At 32.5% G+C, this 14,331-nt stretch overlaps 2 protein-coding genes, 2 long non-coding RNA genes and 1 pseudogene across 6 annotated transcripts; 2 read left to right on the forward strand and 3 right to left on the reverse strand.

Annotated features, from left to right (window-relative positions):
* The first annotated feature begins 2,361 nt into the window (after positions 1 to 2,361).
* Positions 2,362 to 3,626, forward strand: LOC147944496 (uncharacterized). Its single transcript, XR_015598088.1, has 2 exons — positions 2,362 to 2,922; positions 3,036 to 3,626. It is a non-coding gene; the product is annotated as an uncharacterized LOC147944496 (long non-coding RNA).
* A 390-nt stretch (positions 3,627 to 4,016) lies between these two features.
* LOC104787512 (uncharacterized) lies at positions 4,017 to 4,819 on the reverse strand. Its single transcript, XR_767950.3, has 2 exons — positions 4,644 to 4,819; positions 4,017 to 4,367 (listed from the first exon to the last, which is right to left on the reverse strand). It is a non-coding gene; the product is annotated as an uncharacterized LOC104787512 (long non-coding RNA).
* Positions 4,652 to 8,444, forward strand: LOC104787513 (uncharacterized). Of its 3 annotated transcripts, none has more exons than XM_010513114.3 (9): positions 4,652 to 5,457; positions 5,730 to 5,792; positions 5,885 to 5,980; positions 6,326 to 6,373; positions 6,532 to 6,603; positions 7,367 to 7,425; positions 7,629 to 7,719; positions 7,800 to 7,963; positions 8,229 to 8,444. In XM_010513114.3, the coding sequence occupies exons 1-8, from the start codon at positions 5,131 to 5,133 to the stop codon at positions 7,926 to 7,928; spliced, it is 885 nt and encodes a 294-aa protein (XP_010511416.2). In that variant the 5' UTR covers positions 4,652 to 5,130; the 3' UTR covers positions 7,929 to 7,963; positions 8,229 to 8,444. The 3 variants fall into 3 exon arrangements, with proteins under 3 accessions (XP_010511416.2, XP_010511418.2, XP_010511417.2); XM_010513116.3 differs by having other exon boundaries at positions 8,235 to 8,444; XM_010513115.3 differs by lacking the exon at positions 8,229 to 8,444 and adding an exon at positions 8,127 to 8,166.
* An 824-nt stretch (positions 8,445 to 9,268) lies between these two features.
* Positions 9,269 to 11,630, reverse strand: LOC109132907 (putative inactive receptor-like protein kinase At1g65250 pseudogene; annotated as a pseudogene).
* A 747-nt stretch (positions 11,631 to 12,377) lies between these two features.
* Positions 12,378 to 13,762, reverse strand: LOC147944497 (protein neprosin-like). The gene is made up of 4 exons (XM_087512611.1): positions 13,757 to 13,762; positions 13,604 to 13,723; positions 13,385 to 13,510; positions 12,378 to 12,844 (listed from the first exon to the last, which is right to left on the reverse strand). Exons 1-4 carry the CDS (start codon positions 13,760 to 13,762, stop codon positions 12,458 to 12,460), a joined length of 639 nt encoding a protein of 212 aa, XP_087368737.1. The 3' UTR covers positions 12,378 to 12,457.
* Positions 13,763 to 14,331: the final 569 nt, after the last annotated feature.

A 14,331-nucleotide genomic window follows, 5' to 3' on the forward strand; every position in this document is an offset into this window, starting at 1 on the left:
TAGATAGTAACTAATGTTAAATTTCCCAATGTATTCGTGATAGGAACTATGCAGAGTGAAAGTAATATAGCTGGTTTAATGTGTTTATATATTAATAATATACTAATCAATGATATACCATCACAATAATGTATGACCACCATGGAGAAAACCTCGGCTCTGCCCTCATCCCTTATGGAGAGAACCTTGCATTTAACCTCCTCCACCATGAAGAGAACCTTGGCTCCGCCTTCCTCCCTTGGGAAGCTAACCTTATGTCCAACCTTCTATACCATAGAGAGAACCTCGACTTTGCCCTCCTCCTGTGTGGAGAGAAAATGTTCACGTCTTTTTGCTTTCTCAAAATGGTTTGCTCCGACAACCAATGAAAGTAAAAATCTTTTTCTAACGTCACAAAATCTTTCGATAGTAACTAATGTTAAATTTCCCAATGTTTTCGTGGAAGTGCCTTTGATACACCATGATGTATCGTTTGTCTCTGTAACGCCTCAACCGCCACCTTTCTTAGGCTTTGAATGGAAGGACAGAAAAATTGCAGATCACCCTTTAATGTAGTTCTCCTATCACTAAGTTACCATTCAAGAATTTTTTTTTACTTTTAAAAGTTAATGCAGATGAGCTGTGTGCAGTTCATATTTTTTTGTCTTTTTGTGATAAATGCAGGAGAAATACATGCAGATCTGGTCTACAGCTTTTTTGATGCTGTTCACCCATGATCTGAATTTGAACAGCCAAATATTTGATCTACTTTTATTCTGCTTGATCTGCTTGACCACTTGATCTGCTCTACCTGATATGCTTTCTCCATTCAAGGCCTTAGTGAGCCCATGTCCACTCTCAGTCTATGGGCCCACCTTCCTAAGTGGGTCCTACATCTAATCCCAAACCGTGGACCCACCTATATTCGATGGCCAGTTTGTTACGTATAGGAGGCTTTAAAAACTTGTTTACCGACCCTACAAATCAACAAATGATTTTTTCCTGTGTTTTGTCCTCACTCGCACAGTTCCGACAATCATTCCAGGAAGGTCAACCATTATGAAGTTCTCTCAGGAACCTTGACCGATAAAATAAGTGCATTTTGGTGACATATGTGGTCGAATCAATTCTTTTAAAGATTTCCACAAACCAGGGTGTCAGAGTCTTTGAGCTCCTATGGATCTATCAACAACGATTTATGTTTTTCCAACCTATCTATCTATGTTTGTTGTAAGCTTATGTTTGATTAGCCTATTTTATCTATCCATTAGGTTGATGAGCTTCTACTCGTTATCTCTCTTTGGGATTGAATGGATAATGGTAACAATTATGTTTGCAAAAAAAAAAAGTTTGAGAAATTAGAAGAAAAATAATTTGGCATAATTAAAGAAACAATAGAAAGTTATCAGCATGGTAATATATGAATCCCTAATAATTCAAAGATAAAAATATAAATTAAATAAAACAATCTAAAAATATTACGATAAATTTAAAATACAGTATTAGGAAAAGAAGACGCATACATTAAATTATTAATCTTTTTTGTAGGTGAACATATTAATCTTACCTATTCCCAACTGAAAAAAGAGAAAGTAAAAATTTCCCAATTAAACAAAGTTGAAAGCAGTGTTTTTGAATAAATTATTTAAATATGAGACGATCTATGTTTATATAATTTGGCGTAATTAAAGAAACAATAGAAAGTTATAAGCAATGTAATATATGAATCTCTAATAATTCAAAGATAAAAATATAAATTAAATAAAACAATCTAAAAATATTACGACAAATTTTAAAATACAGTATTAGGAAAAGAAGACGCATACATTAAATTATTAATCTTTTTTGTAGGTCAACATATTAATCTTAGCTATTCCCAACTGAAAAAGGAGAAAGTATAAATCTCCCAATTAAACAAAGTTGAAAGCAGTGTTTTTGAATAAATTATTTAAATATGAGACGATCTATGTTTATATAGAAGTGAGTATTTAAAAAATTTAGAATTAATAATTAACTGTATATTTTCCTTAATCCCTTTTTCTATATTTTTTTGTAGAATTAATAACTTAAAATTAAAAATAAGTAAATAATATTATAATTTAAAATTTTATGAAATATATATATATATAATCTACTTATAATTATTTTAAAAAAACTTTGTATTTTCTTTTTAATAAATTTTGTAGTTTTTGATAATTATCTTTTTACATTATTAATATTTTTAAAACAAAATATTTTATTTTGGTTGTAATCAAATTTCTCTTATTAAATATCAACTTTTACAGATGTCATAATCCTGTTAATGACTAAGTTTCAAAATCCAACTTTATATAATAAGATATATATATATATATATATATATATAATTATATATAGAGAAATACCCTTAAATAGCACCATTCTAGGTTTTTGTTCCAAAACTAGCACACAAGCTCAAATTTTCCAGAAGTAGCATTTGTGAATATTAAGATTATTATTGTTTTATATAATTAGATTTACAGAAATATCAAAATTAGTGACGTCTTTGCAATTTCGTTCTTGGCCTCTTTTACTTTCTATTTCCATAGTCTTCATCTTCGTGCTCCATTTTCTCCGGTGAGTTCTAACGGCGGAGACAAACTCTTCAATCACCAATCCTCCATCAGATCTAAGGATTTCAGAAGTCTCGATGTTGATGAATCTGTCCAGTTACAGATCGAGATCGACAACAATAGTCGTTCCTAGGCCGTCAATATATCTGGATCCGACGATGCTCATGTCCAAGGCAACAATGCGATGCTCCTGTCCAAGGCAACAAGCGTCATAGATTTTTGACTTCATACAACTGCAAGTAAAGTGAATAAGGCTTTAAAGATGAAGAAATGAAACAGAGACAGATGAGGAGAAGCATCGTCTGGTCAACAGAACAGAGTAAGAAATCTTTCACGGTTGGTCAAACTCCAGGTAAACAAATCAAGTATTAAGCTTTTCTAGGGATAGTGGTCAGGGTATAATTTAAGTTGTTATTTTATTGGATTTGAATGGTCGTTGATTTGTGTTTGCTGTATGTGTGACAGCTAATTGCTTTTCATCTAGCGAAACGGTGAAGACAAGGTCCCCATTGGTGATTTTCATAGTGGTGGTTTTGGCGGAATCTCAGCTGCTCTCACTCTTTAAAATGCCTTTCAAGTCTGTAATTTATTCACAACCACTGCAATTGAAATTTTTGATGTTCTCTACTATTGTCATGAGAATTGTTTCAATGACCTCCTTCATAACAAAATTGCAGTTTGGATTAATGTTTTCTTCTTACATCATCTATTTCTCACTGATTACTCATTTATTTTCCTCTTAATCTTGGTGGATCATGGTGATGTGCTCTTGGACTTGTACTTTGTCGGTTATGGAGTTGGGTAGTAGTGTTGATGAGGCAAACTACAGTGGGGAAGATCTTCTGGTTTTGATAATCACCTTTTTTGGGTTTTCTGAATTTTTATGAACAGCTTCCTAAATTATAAGGAAGTCTTGCTAAACATAATGATTTTTTTTCCTAAATTTAAAAAATTGAGTTTTTGAAATTTTAATTTATTTTTTGCCTTAATGTATCACATACTCTATTTTTAGTGAGAGATTTGATTTTTTTTGTGCATTTCTTGATATTTTATCTAGATATAGAAGAGTAACAATTTGATTTTGTGTCTTTATAAATATTTTATGAAGGATATCCTGAAGTTTAATGTTTCCTTCATAAACATTATCTAATACTTCCAAAATTGAAATAAATGTGTTTCTAAATCTGTTTTTGATGTTTTGCCTCTATATGTAAAGATTACTCTATAAGTGAAGGGTAATGATATCAATTTTTGTGCATATCTGGGTGTTTACTAATATCTAGAATTTTTATGAAGGTCATCCTAAAATCTAAGAAAGCTTTCCTGAATTTCCGGAAGGATGTTTAAGAAAGCCTTCCTGAATTTCGTGAAATCCTTTCCTGAAAACTTCTATGTGTTGAATCACTTTCAGCAAGAACAGAAGAATGAGTCTAAAAAACAGAGAACTTAAACAAAAAGAAAAACAGATTATCTCCTTAAGAGCACTTCAAACAAATCCAATACTCTAAACATAAGAGATACTACATAACAATAAGCTAGAGAATAATACTATTGTTTTCAAGCCTACTAAGATGAGTCATTCCACGGAGGAAATAGAGCGTTATAGCTATCCTGAAAACCCTTACATCAAACCCTTACATAAATCAAGAACCTTCAAAAAAATTATGTATTTTAACATAAATATCATGTAATAACAGTGTCATTGAGTTCGTCTCCATGAATAAAGTTGATATATCTTCGTCCACATCCTCTTCCATAAGAGGACAAAGGATCAATCAAAGGCCAATTCTCTGTATCCTAAAATAATCAAACATATATAGAAGAATTAGTTCATGAGAGCTTGAGAGAAGTGATTCAACACATATAAGCACAAACACAAACAAATCTCAAAGAACAAAAACAATAATCACCAATTTATTCATCTAAATAATCAATACACATAGTTTAAAGACAATACTTCAAATCTGAAACAAACTGATTTAGATGAATGAAGAGATCACAGATTGAAGAATCAAACAATTTAACCAATAATCTCTAACACATATGTGAAACACAATGAATAGAGAAACTCACATATTGATAGGTAGAGGCGTTGCGGAATCGTGATGAATCGTGAAGAGCCGTTCAGCTTCCTTGGCTAGTTCGATGATAGCATCGATGGCGCTCTTCTTTCACTCCTTTCATAGAGACGACGAGATCGGCTAGGTGAAGACAGATCAGCAACAAAAATACGACTAGATAATCACGGCGGCGAGAACACGATGAGAACGATGGCTTTATATGCAGAGAGAGGTTTTTATTAAATAATTTAATTAATAATTATAATTTTTTAAATATATGTGCTAACTTTGGAAAATATAAAAATGTGTGCAAAAACTTAAAATGGTGCTATTTTTGAGAATCTGCCTTGGTTTTTTTAGTACAATAGTATTTGGGATAAAAGCTTTTCTTTTTACTACTTAGTAGTATAGATTAATTTTGGATCGTCCGAGATATATTGACTCCGCGACCAACTGCGCTGATCTACGCACACAGAAGAAACCCTCCATCGCCGGAAACAATGGCGAAGGTCACACTTGTCTTCTTCCTTTCCTTTCTCATCTTCTCGTCTTCATCCATCGCTTTCCAATCAGACGAGCTCCTCGTTGACGACGATGAATTTGGTCTTGAAGGTGCAAAGCCCCGCTCCACCGATCTTTACACCTCTTCTTCTTCTTCTTCGCCGCAGCAGCAGCAACAGAGTCCCACTATCCGGAGAAGGTACTCAGATCCTACCGATTTGGATTCCAAAGTCCAATTTACTCTCGAACATGCCTTCGGCGACTCTGATTTCTCCCCCGCCGGTACTTTCTCCGCTCGCCTCAAAACCTGGAGCCATGGCGGAAAGGTATCCTTGTGATTGATTTTTTTTTTTTTTTTTAAATCGCATCGTTCCAGATTCGGTTTATTGATGTTACGATTTTGGATCGATCGTATTCAGTTTAACCTGCAAATTCTGGGAATTGGCTTTTGCTCTCAAGTGAATTTGATCTATAGATCGCTTCAAGCAATTGAAGATATAATCTCATTAAGATTAAGAATTTAAGATAATGAGTAGAGAGAGAGAGCACAGCTTACTTAATTCACTAATTAACTACTTTTGATTTTGTGTGGATACAGACATTAACAAAGCTACGGTTCTCAAGGAACAATTTTTCTGCTGAAGAGAAAGATGCATTCAAGGTAATGTTCTAATGTTATTTGTATCAATTGTTTCTCTAATTTCCTTGGAATAGACAGAGATGTAATGCATTTTTGTTGGAACCTATTTGTAGAATCTGCTGAAAGGAGATGACTTTTATCGGATTCGGCTTCCATCTAATGTGGTCTCTCCACCGGGGAGAGAGTTTGTGGTTGCATCAGTGAGAGCTGTAAGTCAATGTCAACCTTTTTTTTCTTTTTTTTTACTTTTTACAAAAGACTCTTTGTAACCACGGTGGCTGCTCTTAGATTACAGCTTTCTAGTAGAACTCCTAGTAGGCTACAGCTTTCTAGTAATAATCTACTCTTTCGAGATTGGTTATTTGTAGAATTGGTTTCGTATGAAATGACTAGCCCTTCTCTATAACAAATCTTAATTTGTTATTACAAAGACAACCTAGACATGTTTAGATTTGTCGAAGTCTCTGTGTTCTGAATTTGATTTTCTTTTTGTTTCCCGCTTTTCTGTCAGATTATGTGTTTGGTTTTAAAACAATATATATGTCTGGTTACAGAGATGTCTACCACGGGATGGCTTGGATGAGCATTTCATTATACACATGGTAATGCTTCTTGTTTTTCATATAAACATTTGTGAGCTCAGTTTTGTTCGCACCTTAAATGCTACTCTGTGAATTACAGAGAAAGTTGGGACTATGAATATGGTTTAAATCTGTGATTGGCTCGGTTAGTTTACTTGCTATACTGTCTCTGCTTGCAGGAAGGTGCCAACATCTTGGCAGTCAGTTATGGTTCTCCTGGGGCGTGTCAATATCCTAGACAGTTCAAACTTGTAAGTGAAGTCTATTATCACAACTTCTCTTTCTATTTTAAAATCTAACTGAGATAAATAGGACACAGACTAATCCCTTCTTGCCTTCGGTCTAGATTCTGATGTAATGATAATTTATGAATGCAGATACTATAATAAAGTCATTAGTTTTTTGTTTGCCACTTCTTTCTGGGATGGAACATAATTTGAGTCATATTCTAGAATACAGTATTGCACACTCTTTCTCTATTATGCTTATGTATTTTCAACTGAAGTGGACTCTTTTTTTGCGTTCTATAATATGTTGATAGATCTACAGACACTTTTTTGATGAAATACCATAAGAAGATAAGATATGTGAGAATATGGTCTTATGATAATTGAAACATTACATAATAGTGTGACTTTGGGTGTGGTTTGGAGTGAGGAATGTTGTGAGTTTCTAATTGACTTTCCGCATAGTCTAAATCCCTTTTTGTAAGCTTGTGCCCTATATATGAGGGTAAGCGTCCTTCCATGGAAGGATAGTCTTTTGTTGTGGATTGATTAGATATAACTGTTTCCTTTTATAAACAAAGTAGGCGATTTGCTGATCTCTCCAGGCATCCCTAATAGTGATATTTTCTGATAGAATCCAACCTTGGGTTCTATTACATCTCTTGTCTACTTGAATTCTGAAACCCTATATTTATGATGGAAGAAGGTTACATTTTCGTAAGAACTTCTAACTTTGATTATCTATGCTATCTAATCTATGTTTCCCTTTTTTTCTTTCTTACTGTAGCCAGCAAAATGGTCGTTTAATTCACACACAATTCTGAAAAGCAGTGAGCAGGCGCCAAGGTAGACCAATTATTGTAGTTTTTCTGCATCAAATGGCTTAACTTTGCATGAGGCTGCACATTTATATTCGACATGTGTTCTAGATACCATAAATCTTTTTTGTCAGTTCATAAAGTTATATCAGTAAATATCTTTGCTTCCACCGCAGCAGCGCTTAGCCAATAACTAATATTCTAGCTTATCTTCACCTGACTATTCCGCAGAACTCCAATATTCACTGAGGAGATTCTAGGCAGTGAGAATGCAGAGGGAGAAGTTGAACCACCACCAGAGAGATCATTTTGGGCGAAATATGTGAGTAATGCAATAAAGATCTTTTGATGGATCCTTTTGTTTCAGTTCAAGTCTTGATGTAAATTTCATATGATACGCAGTGGATGTATTTGATACCACTGGGACTGGTTGTGATGAACGCCGTAACCCAAGCATCAAACATGGCTGAAGAACCAACGGGTGGACAGGCCGGAGGCGCACAAGTGCAACAACCTGCCAGGAGAAGATGATTCCACTTTTACTTCTTCTCCCATAGCAATCAAAGGTAGACCTCGACGCATTTACGATTAACAAATTTCTTTTAAACCGAGAAGTCTTTAAAGCCTATGATCCCAGGAGGATACATTTATGTATATGTTAGGCTATCTTTGCAGCTGTGGATTTATACTATTTGGTTATAACTTATAAGTCACACGGATTTGAATCAGGAATTTATGATGATAATGATATCTACAAGGTTTAGAGAGAGATAAATGTGTTTTGACGTGAGTTATGGATTGGAGTCTGATTGTTAGCTTATATTGTTGTAGCTGCAGCTGATAAGAGATGATAATTCAACAGATCGTCATGTAAGCCATCTTTTCATCATTTGGTAACTTTTAATTTTAATCCTCAGTCGGTGTTTTTGTATGCAACAAATGAAAATCAAAAATCCTCGAACTTGATAGCATCTTTGTTTAACTAGAGGCTTCATGACATCCCAAGAACAAAAACATTGAGAAGCATCATATCTTGTTTTGATCACTTTTTGACATGTGCCATCATGTGTTTGTCAATTTGATTTTTGAATTTTGCTAGTAAAATGTAAGGAAAAGGCCATGAAAGAAATCATCTTCAAACGAAGATTTAAGAGCGTGTGTAAGAAACTTGATTAATTATCAGTTCAATAAACGTGTAAACATGTATTAGACAGTAGATAATGAAACAATGGTTTCTGACACTAGGTAAACTTTAGAATATGTAATAGTTATACGACTTGAGTTATACCTCTATATAAATATTATCGATACGAGACTCGCATGTATCATCATAACATCTCTTGATAACATTAATGAAACGTGAAGACAGAAGGATCAATCAAACCCAAAACACACGTACACAAATCACTAACGGGGAGATGTGACAAAAGTAAAAGAAAAGCTCTGGGCGCTTGTTAATGAATGTCTCGATAAATACAAACATGAATGTAACTAATTTACAGCACATTATTGGATTTAGTTTGAAGAACCGAAAACAGTTCAACATTTGGTGAAATACCTGACCATGCAACAATACTTGTTAGCAAAATGCCTTTGTGTTAGGGAGAAACGTCTTAGGGAGAGTCAGAATTGAGTTACATCTGAAGGAGAAGAAGAGTCGTTTTGAATAAATATTTGGATTTTGTTTAGTTCTTTACCACTTCAACAGCCGTTGGCACTTCCCCTTTTAAGACCAATGCTTCTTTGTGAGAGCATTAGGATCAAGCTTTCATTTGAGAAAGCTCTACCTCTGAAATATCACCCATCTCTTCTAGCATCTTTGGGATCTGCAATCTATTCCATTCCGGCTCTTTTTTCCATGAATTTTAAAAGCCTAAATTGAATAGAGTCATCTTCATACGACCCTTCACCGTCAGCTTCTTTTCTTACCCAGGTGTTGCATCAAGATCCCAAAGGCAGCAAAGACATCCGCTTTCTCTCGGAGACAACACTAGTTTTCAGGTATTCAGATTCCATGGAACCAAATATTGGCATTCCCTTCGACCTGTACAAATGTTTCTCCTTGTGGGATTGATCAGTTGAGACACACAGAGAGAAATCATTGAGCTTAGCTACGCCATCTTCATCCAACAAGACTTTCCAAGGACACAAAAAAAACTATATACGAAAGCCCTAGGGAAGGCGGTGTGAAGCCGTGAAGGTAAGCTAAAGCAGTGGCGGGCGATATCCTCTGCTATCTTCATTCTCCTTTTCCACGTCTGCTCACTTTCACTTATTTCTAATTTGTAATGTTTCTTTACACCATGATAAACCAAGACTGGATCTTTAAGCTCAACACAGCATCCAACCAACTTCATGAAGTTTTTGTGAACACTCACCACCGATGAAACTGCTGTGTCGCGGCAAAATGGTTTCTTCTCCATTGACATGTTTCTTGATGAGTATCATCATGTGATTGTTCTTGGTTATACCAGAATACCATTTGTTGTAATACTCATTTAATTCAGAAATATCATTATTAGACTGCCTTCTGAAATTGTCAGTGGCTTTGAGGATCTCGTCAGCAGAGAAGAACTTGATGGGATTGGATTTGCCATCGCAACATTCTATCAGATCTTCTAATAACCTCGCCCCTCTCTCCAATATTTGTTTCTTTTTCTTCTTCTTCCTCAGCGAAGCCAACCCATCTCTAAACGTAAATTAAAAAAAAAAAAAAGAAAAAAAAAAACTTTATTTTGAAATCAAATGAACAAAGGATTATTCGAGACCTCACTAACTGAGTTGATAACGAAATGGGAAGATTTTTATACTAAAGTCTGGTTGACTATTCAATAACGAGGTCCTTCGACGTAATTAAGTTAGGCGCGCAGCAACATGGTCGAAAAGAGATTTGAGGACTATGACTTTTCTAAGTCCCACTTCTACTACGTACAGAAATAAGTGCATGGTCCATCTTACTAATTTGCTGTTTATTCAGATATTTGACTTGAGGATTTGGACCAACTGGCTTGTCGAAGAATCAATTACACAACAGATGAATATAAGATGTAAATTTAACGATTTTGTTTTCTTTTGTTTTTTTTAATAGTTTTTATTTTCTTTGTTGGTCTATTATTTTAGCTTTAAGGAACTTGAATAGTAGAAGAAAGCCTATGGAGTATGCATTAGGTGATAAAGGCATAAAGCAATGAAATGATATATACTTCTTCTTTTTCCTACTACAATGAAACACATTTTTTTGAAGAGTCATAGTAGTAGATACAAAAATTTAGATTCATTCTCTTCTCCAAGAAGGTTCAGAAAATATTCGTTTATACTCTTTTTCTGAATTTATTCTATGGTATATGTTAAGGGATATTTTTAACGTACGGTTTTATAGTCGATTTAATATCACTTCTTGAGTTTTTTTTCTAATGAGGATTTGTCTGTTTTTTATACTTTTATGTATATTTAGGTTTGTAAAACTGTTGAAGCAAAATAAGGTATTCTGAAAGAGAATTGGAGTAAAATGCGTCTACTAAATAAATGAATGAAGATGAAAATCGACCAATACACTTTGTACACTTTTTTTGGTGAAGAGTACACTTCGTATACTAGTCGGTAAAATGGGTAGAAACTCATAGGTTTACCTGTTTGTCTATTATTTTATCGGGTATGGATTAAGTTTTTATACCCATATAAATAAATGGATTTTGATGGGTTCGTCCAATGGATTCGTGGGTTTATCAGGGTAAACCCATTAGGGTTATAGATTACCAATGGGTTGACTGAAAAAAACAAAAATAATATATATATGCATATAATATAATATAGATATATATTAATATGTAAATTTTTTTTTAATAATTAATTTATATAAAATATCTAAAATAAATGTTAAGTTTTTCTACTTTGCTAAAAACAAAAAAAAGTAAACAATAATATATATATCAATGATCTAAAATGAATGTGAAAATTTTCTTTAATATCTAGATATTAACTTTTTAAGCTTGAAAACTTTGGTTGGTTTTATAATTCTATTTTATATAAATATATTATGAATTTAATATTAATTATTTTATTTTATTTTATTTATATATGGGTAACCCATATAATCCATTTAACCATTGAGTTTTATATAATTGGGTTTGGGTATATAAATTCAACCCATTATAATAAATAGGTCGGGTTGAACCCACCCACAAAAATCTCTAACCCATGTGAATATGGATCAGGTCGGGTTGGGTTACCCATTTTGACACCCGTAACTGAAGACGCTTGAAACTGGTCGATATTACTACCACACCGGTCAGTTATGAATATGTAAAGTTTATATTTTTCTTAGCCTTGAGCACCATTTCAATATAGTCTCTATATATAGAGCGTCTTTGACGCAAAAACATATAGAACTTTTGATAAAATTTTCGTTCAAAAGTTGATTCAAGTATTTTTCTCTTTTATTAATTTAGTTCTTAAATTCTCAAAAACCCTAGAGGGTCTCTGCATGAAAACAAAATTTAGGTTTGCAAAAAAAAAAAAAAGTGAAAACAAAATTTCAACTTTCACGTCTGCAAATTTTTCTAAACCCAATTTTGCGTTGTCAAAGCAAGCTTAAGAAACTAATTTGCAAGGGTTGCCGCTACAATGTTAATTTATACATTTAAATATTTAACATTGGTTTTTTTAAGGTTTCAGTTTATGTAGTCAATTTAAACTTGGAAAATTAATCTGAGCAAACGATAGTTGATGAACTAACCTGTTGATTGCAAATACTTACGGATTTAAATGAGCTTTTTTCCTGGCACATCAAATGAGTGAGTAAAAGAACTGATTATTTCAAATATTCATGTGAGTCCATCTACTTTTTTTTACAACAATACATCTACTTGCACTTTCATTTTTCCTTTTGGAAAATGTCCCTCATTTTTAGCAAAGATAGCTATAAATCAAATAGAATGAAATTAAAAGACATTTAAGAAAGAAGAAAGAAGAAATAATTACTAAACTTTATAAAATTGTGGATATTATTTATTTAAATTAAGTTTATTAAATTTCAAGTTTAGAGGTAGTATTTGTATATGTCAAACTCCACAAGAGTTTCCTCCCGGACCACCATAATTGAAAAAGAAACCAAGTATTTTTATTTTACCAATTCGTAACCCATAACATTTTGGACTATCTAACAACTTTTCTAGAGGAAAATAATCAATTCTACGTTGTTCATAGTTGGAATTCACGACTTTAATATCTGGAAACAATGCTGAATCTCTACTGCCTCCATTTGGAAATTTACCATTACCCATTGGAGGGCTTGAAATCTGACGAGAATCCTGAACTGCACCTCCAACTCCAACCATATTTGCACCAGTATCCATGAGATCAAATAACTCTTTTGGCCAATATCCAATATCTATGTTAGGTACTTTTGGTATCAATTTTGTAATCCACCAATTTCCTGTTCGTTTGTCCTTTGAATGAGAGAGAAAACAAATCAAATTTTTTAATTAGAAAAGTTTAATTACGAAACTATGTTCTAATAAAATTTATTTAAATGGCAAATTTTTAGACATAGGAGGTTAGTCAATACATCGATCATTAATTTCAAGATTAAACCCTCCACAACTAATTGGGAATGACAAGATAATTTAAAATTTGCATTGGTTCTTTTTTTAGACATAGGAGGTTAGTCAATACATCGATCATTAATTTCAAAATTAAATCCTCCACAACTAATTGGGAATGACAAGATAATTTAAAATTTGCATCGGTTCTTTTTTTTATAACATATCTAACTTTAAAAAAAAAAATCTAAAATATTACAGATTTAAGATAATATTATTCAATGTTAAGAAACTTCATTGAATACCATACTAGAAAAAATTGAACTGATAACACAAATGATACAAAATTTCAAGAATTACAAAATATCAGACAAATTGATTTTTTCATAATATGTTAAAAATGAAACAAAAAAATAGATAAAAATTATTTAAAAAATAGATAAATACCTGATGGATAGAGTAATACAACAAATCTTCCCCTGGTTGGTCCAAGGGTTGTGCTATTGGTACCTCCTGTGATATTTGAACAAACCCAGGACATGCTGTATTATAACATCCTTTTCCATCTTTACCCTATTAATAAAATATTTTATATTTATGTTATTTGATTTTAGGGGTTCAACATATATATGGAAACCAAAAATAATTAATTACATGTGCACACACCTTCCAAAATCCGTATGACCAATGATTACTGTCGCCACCTAGACTTGGGTTTATCTGTAAACAATTACTATACTTAGGAGTTGTATTCAACTTGACATTTTGGCCCTGATTGGTATAAGACTTTTAAGACTTAAAAAAAAATAAAGCTTTGACAGCCATTTATTTACCAATCATACTTTTTTTTCTTTTATTTTTTTTAAAGATTTGTAAGTCACTTTTTTTTTCCTTCTTTGTTTCCTCAGATTTTTTAAAGTGTCAAAATTAGACTTTAAAAGCTCTCCAAAAGCTCTCCAAAAGTTTATATATAAATTAGATTTCCATAAAAATTAAAAAGTTTATATATAAATTAGATTTCTCTTCCCATTATACTTAAAAGCTCTCCAAAAGTTTATATATAAATTTTCCATAAATTATTTTTACACATTAATTATTCTTTTTTTTTCTTCTTATTTTAAGATCCATTTCAATAATAATTATTTTTATTTTCATTATCATCATTAATATCATCATTTTAATATATTTTAATAATAAAAGTAATAGCTTAAGTTTAAAAGTGTTTGTTACCAATTAAATTTTAATAGTTAAAGTTTCTACAGTCAAAACATCTACATCCAAATTCTCGACAGCTAAAATTTTAAAGTTAAAGTCTTTATAGCCATAAGTAACAACCGTTACCAATCGGGGCCTTTAAGTGATTTGTGTAAAATTTACAAATCCTATGTTATTCA

The sequence above is a fragment of the Camelina sativa genome, chromosome 5, assembly GCF_030686135.1.
Source record: "Camelina sativa cultivar CO46 ecotype springtype chromosome 5, ASM3068613v1".
Lineage (NCBI taxonomy): Eukaryota > Viridiplantae > Streptophyta > Magnoliopsida > Brassicales > Brassicaceae > Camelina > Camelina sativa.

What these genes read in the sequence shown, in the direction of transcription:
- LOC104787513 (XM_010513114.3), top strand. Translation starts at nt 5,131, where the DNA reads ATGGCGAAGGTCACACTTGTCTTCTTCCTTTCCTTTCTCATCTTCTCG. An exon ending in CCTGGAGCCATGGCGGAAAG is followed by an intron (nt 5,458 to 5,729) that starts GTATCCTTGTGA and finishes GTGTGGATACAG; the next exon opens with ACATTAACAAAGCTACGGTT. An exon ending in ATCCTAGACAGTTCAAACTT is followed by an intron (nt 6,604 to 7,366) that starts GTAAGTGAAGTC and finishes TTCTTACTGTAG; the next exon opens with CCAGCAAAATGGTCGTTTAA.
- LOC147944497 (XM_087512611.1), bottom strand. An exon ending in GGTCATACGGATTTTGGAAG is followed by an intron (nt 13,511 to 13,603) that starts GTGTGTGCACAT and finishes TTTTATTAATAG; the next exon opens with GGTAAAGATGGAAAAGGATG. An exon ending in TGTATTACTCTATCCATCAG is followed by an intron (nt 12,845 to 13,384) that starts GTATTTATCTAT and finishes TCTCATTCAAAG; the next exon opens with GACAAACGAACAGGAAATTG.